At 46.3% G+C, this 5,000-nt stretch overlaps 1 protein-coding gene across 1 annotated transcript in view; it reads left to right on the top strand.

Moving 5' to 3' along the window:
• The window catches only part of ostn (osteocrin), a 3,314-nt gene extending 338 nt beyond the window's left edge, over positions 1 to 2,976 (top strand). Inside the window, exons 2-3 of the mRNA XM_062419948.1 lie at positions 1,650 to 1,852; positions 2,889 to 2,976. Of these exons, the coding sequence (XP_062275932.1) occupies positions 1,650 to 1,852; positions 2,889 to 2,976 (291 nt within the window). The remainder of the gene's footprint in view (positions 1 to 1,649; positions 1,853 to 2,888) is intronic.
• The last annotated feature ends 2,024 nt before the right edge of the window (positions 2,977 to 5,000 follow it).

Raw genomic sequence — 5,000 nt, 5'->3', positions numbered from 1 at the left:
TCAGTGACGTCACCCATTGGTTTGTGGACTGCTGCTCGGAGGCCAATAGTATCGGATCTGAGCAGCGCCATCTTGAAAATTTCAGGTGCATGCTGGGAAAAATAAAAACAGGGATTCTACTTATATGGGCATCAGGAAGAGCATGAGGCGCCCTCCTGAACCTGTGAACCAATCAACCTGTCAATCACCACGTAGCCACGCCCTAATGCATACCCTGCTTTATCGTCACATATAAAATCAGGGAGGCCAAAATGTCCCAAATGAACATCATACTGCATTGAAGAAGGCTTTAAACTAGCGATTGAGACCATAAACACATTTTGAAAACGTTTACTGAGGTTAGAAATCAAGAGAGAAGTTGGTGAATTCTCCATTGACTTGTATAGAGACGGAAGTCCTTTTGACACCAAAACGGTCGCCCCCTGGTGGCCTTTTGATAGAATGCAGTTTTAAGTTACTTCCTTCCTTTCTTCGTTCGTTCGTTCCTTTCCTTCCTTCCTTCCTTCCTTCCTTTTAATGGTCCTTGAATGATATAAACTATAATAAAGACATTTCTGTATAGCTCATCATGACTCTTCAGTGTTTAAAGACTCAAAGATCTGCAACGAGACATGAAGTTAAACCCAGACAGAGAAGAAGCAGATCAGGTTTCATCCCGAGGGGCCAAAACAAACGTTCGGGGCCCTCGGAGGCCTCCTGACGCTGCTATCAGCTGATGCGAGCGGCCGGCGGGGCGTCGGGTGTTTTCTGTTTAGTCTGGACGATACGTGATCGTCTGACAGGAAGTCAGAGCCGGCTCGCTGTCAGCTGACGTAAGCGGCGAGGTGTGAGAACAGCGACGCTCTGCTCGGATCAATATTTACGTAACGGAGAGACTCCCTCATAGAAAATAAAACACGGAGCAGGTTATACACAGAGTTTAGATCCCAGGATTACTCTGTGTTCCAGAGTATAGACGCGTCCCGTCCTCCTCTGCTGCTTTATATAACGTTAACTCCTCACATGCTGTTCATAGCCAGACTGTATAACAGGGAGGTCAAACATAAGGCCTGAGGGCCAGAACAGGGCTGCCGAGGCGTCCAATCCGGCCCACTTTCCTTGCTGTCTTCCTTCCTGTCTTCCTTCCTTCTTTCCTTCCTTTCTTCCTTCCATCTGTCCTTCCTTGCTTCCTTCCTCACTTCCTTGCTTCCTTTCCATTCCTTTCTTCCTTCTTGTCTTATTTTCCTTCCTTCCTTCCTTCCTTCCTTCCTTCCTTCCTTCCTTCCTTCCTTCCTTCCTTCCTTCCTTCCTTCCTTCCTTCCTCCCTTTCTTCTATCTTTTCTTCCTTCTTTCCTTGCATCTGTTCCTCCCTTCTTCCTTCCTTCCTTCTTGTCTTCTTTTCCTTCCTTCCTTCCTTCCTTCCGCCCTTTCTTCTATCTTTCCTTCCTTCTTTCCTTCCATCCATCTGTCCTTCCTTCCTTCCTTCCTGTCTTCTTTTCCTTCCTTCCTTCCATCTGTCCTTCCTTCCTTCCTCCTTTCTTCTTTTCCTTCCTTCCTTCCTTTCTTCCTGACTCCGACTGCTGAAGCTGAATAAAAGCTTCACATCTACTTTTAAAAGCATCTTTTAGCAGCTTCAGTAGACATGACAGTAAATCCTGCTTGTGTTCCAGCACATAGACCGGCCCCAGCCCGGCTCCCAGGGGAAGGCGGGGGGGCAGCTGACGGAGAAGCTGCTGAGAATCGACCAGCTGGCGAGGATGGAGAACGACGTCATGGAGCCCAAGAGGAAGAGGAGTTTCCCCGGCAACAGCGTGCCGATGGACCGCCTGTCAATCAGCTCCATGGAAACCAAACTGGGATCCAACAAGCAGAGGTCAGAATAATATAATATATACTCATTATGTTTATTATTAATATTATTATTAATGTTATTATTAATATCATTATTAATATAATTATTAATATTATCGATGCAATACTTTAATGTTGTAGGTGGAATTCATTTTAACAGCTTTAACCTTTGTGTTGGACTCCCGGGTCAAATGGACCCCGTCTGTTTTGACTGTTCCTTCCTCCCTTCCTTCCTTGCTACATTCATTCCCTCTTTCCTTCCTTCCTTCTGTCCTTCTTTCCTTCCCTCCTTCCTTCCTCCGTTCCTTCCTTTCATTCCTCCCTTCCTTCCTTCTTTCCTTCCTTCTTTCCTTCCTTCCTTCTGTCCTTCTCCCTCCTTCCTTCCTTCTGTCCTTCTTTCCTTCCTCCCTTCCTCCCTTTCCCTTCCTTCCTTCCTTCCTTCCTTCCTTCTTTCCCTCCATCTGTCCTTCTTTCCTTCCTCCATTCCTTCCTTTCATTCCTCCCTTCCTTCCTTTCCTCCCTCCTTCCTTCTTTCCTTCCCTCCCTCCTTTCCTTCCTTCTTTCTCCCTTCCTCCCTCCTTTCCTTCCTTCCTTCTGTCCTTCCCTCCTTCCTTCCTTCTGTCCTGTCTTCCTTCCTCCGTTCCTTCCTTTCATTCTTCCCTTTCCTCCCTCCTTCTTTCTTTCCTTCCCTCCCTCCTTTCCTTCCTTCTTTCTCCCTTCCTCCCTCCTTTCCTTCCTTCCTTCCTTCCTTCCTTGCTTCCTTCCTTCTGTCCTTCTTTCCTTCCTCGGTTCCTTCCTTTCATTCACTCCAGGAAAGGAGTGACGAAGGAAGGGAGGAAAGGAAAGAAGGAAGGAAAGGAAGGAAGGACGGAGGATAAAAGGAAGGAAGGAAGAAAGGACGGAGGAAAGAAGGAAGGAGGGAGGGAGGGAGAAAGAGAGAGAAAGGGAGGAAGGAAGGAAAGGACAGGACATTTTGAACTATGTTAACCTGTCTGAAAGCTGCTGTATCAATAAAGTTTGATTGATTAACTTTTCTCCTCCTTTTTTTGTCTTTACAGCAAAAAAGTCGAAACATCCCGACGACGAATCAACCCTCCTCCGATCGACAGAGTGGGAATGAGCCGTCTACCAAACAGCAGAGGATAGACCCCCCCCCTCCCCCCCTCTGAGCCCCCACCCCCCCCCCACCCTCTCTACAGCGCCCCCCCCCTCTGGACAGGTACAGCACTGCAGGTCACATAAAAACTGTGAAATGTTCCTTTTAACCTTCCTGTTGTCCTCGAGTCAAGGAGGGAAGGGAGGAAGAAGGAAGGAAGGAAAGGAGGGAGGGAGGAAGGAAGGAAGGAAGAAGGAAGGAAAGGAGGATGGAAGACGGAAGGAAAGGAGGAAGGAAGGAAAGGAGGGAGGAAGGAAGGGAGGAAAGGAAAGAAGGAAGGGAGGAAGGAAAGGAAGGAAGGAAGGACGGAGGAAAGAAGAAAGGAAAGAAGGAGTGAGGGAGAAAGGAAAAGAGGAAGGAAGACGGAAGGAAAGGAGGAAGGAAGGAAAGGAGGGAAGAAGGAAGGGAGGAAAGGAAAAGAAAGAAGGACAGAGGAAAGAAGGAAGGAAGGAAAGGAGGGAGTAAGGAAGGAAGGGAGGAAAGGAAAGAAGGGAGGAAGGAAAGGAAGGACGGAGGAAAGAAGGAAGGAAGGAAGGTAGGAGGGAGGGAGGAAAGAAAGAAGGGAGGGAGCGAGAAAGGAAAAGAGGAAGGGAGGAAAGAAAGAAGGAAGGAAGGAAGGAAGGAAGGAAGGAAGGTAAGAGAGAAAGAAGGAAGAGTCAAAAAGCTTCATTGATGATGTTTGTTTTTCTCTTGCAGAGGAATCAGCACCGATGCATGAAACGCAGCCAATCACCTGCTGAGCCACGCCCACCACCTGCCAATCAATCACTACCCCCCCCAACCCCCTGCCCTCACGCACACACACACACACACACACACACACGGTGCATTCAGGTGCAGCTGGTCAACTCATCATCACTCAAAATAACACTCACAGTTAGATGATTTCATTCTGCAGCTTCTCTATTTTCTTTTATATTATAGTAAATATTTTGACATGTTGAGCTTGAGAAGTTGGTGAATTCTCCATTGACTTGTATAGAGACGGAAGCAAAACGGTCGCCCCCTGGTGGCCTTTTGATAGAATGCAGTTTTAAGTTACTTCCTGGTTGGCCTCATTACAGAGGACCGGAACTCCCCGCCTAGATATTACAGTTGTTTACAGCATCACCTGAATGCATCACACCCCCCCGCCCCCTCCCTTCTTCTTCTGACAGGAGGCGTTCGCTGCCTCGACTCTGAATCTAACTTTTTAATCTCTATGACGACACAGTGACATCACAGTTTAAAGGGCGACTTCACCATTTATTCAAACATGTGTCTTAAAAACCAAACAGCTAAAAATAAACATGAAGTGTTTATCTTGCTGTAATCATTCCTCCTGTTCATACTGACCTTTATTAAATCCCTTCATCATGATCTTTATATTATATGTTTTGCCCCCCCCACCCCCCGATCTGCTTCCACTGTAGATTAAGTTGTTAGATGATGTGTTCACTGACTGCAGCTCAGTCGGTTTATCTGATGCTTCTCACTGCCTGAACTTTAAATTGTGCATATTAAAATATTAAAAGAGTAAAAAAAATGAGTCTGTTTCTTTATGAATGGGTTAAAGATGCTTTTTAGCTCTTAACAAACATAAAATTATATATTAGTTATCAGTTGAGACAGAAGCTGGAAACACTAAGGGTCTGATTTACTAAGATCCTAAATAAAGGAACTAATGCGCGTGCACAGTGCAATAGATTGTGGACGTAACATCTGTGACGTCACCCATTGGTTTGTGGACTGCTGCTCGGAGGCCAATAGTATCGGATCTGAGCAGCGCCATCTTGAAAATTTCAGGTGCATGCTGGGTAAAATAAAAACATGGATTCTACTTATATGGGCATCAGGAGGAGCATGAGGCGCCCTCCTGAACCTGTGAACCAATCAACCTGTCAATCACCACGTAGCCACGCCCTAATGCATACCCTGCTTTATCGTCACATATAAAATCAGGGAGGCCAAAATGTCCCAAATGAACATCATACTGCATTGAAGAAGGCTTTAAACTAGCGATTGAGACCATAAA

The sequence above is a fragment of the Scomber scombrus genome, chromosome 5, assembly GCF_963691925.1.
Source record: "Scomber scombrus chromosome 5, fScoSco1.1, whole genome shotgun sequence".
NCBI classification, from domain to species: Eukaryota; Metazoa; Chordata; class Actinopteri; order Scombriformes; family Scombridae; genus Scomber; species Scomber scombrus.
Note: the sequence above shows the minus strand (reverse complement) of the source record. Positions and strands in the feature narration are given on the sequence as shown.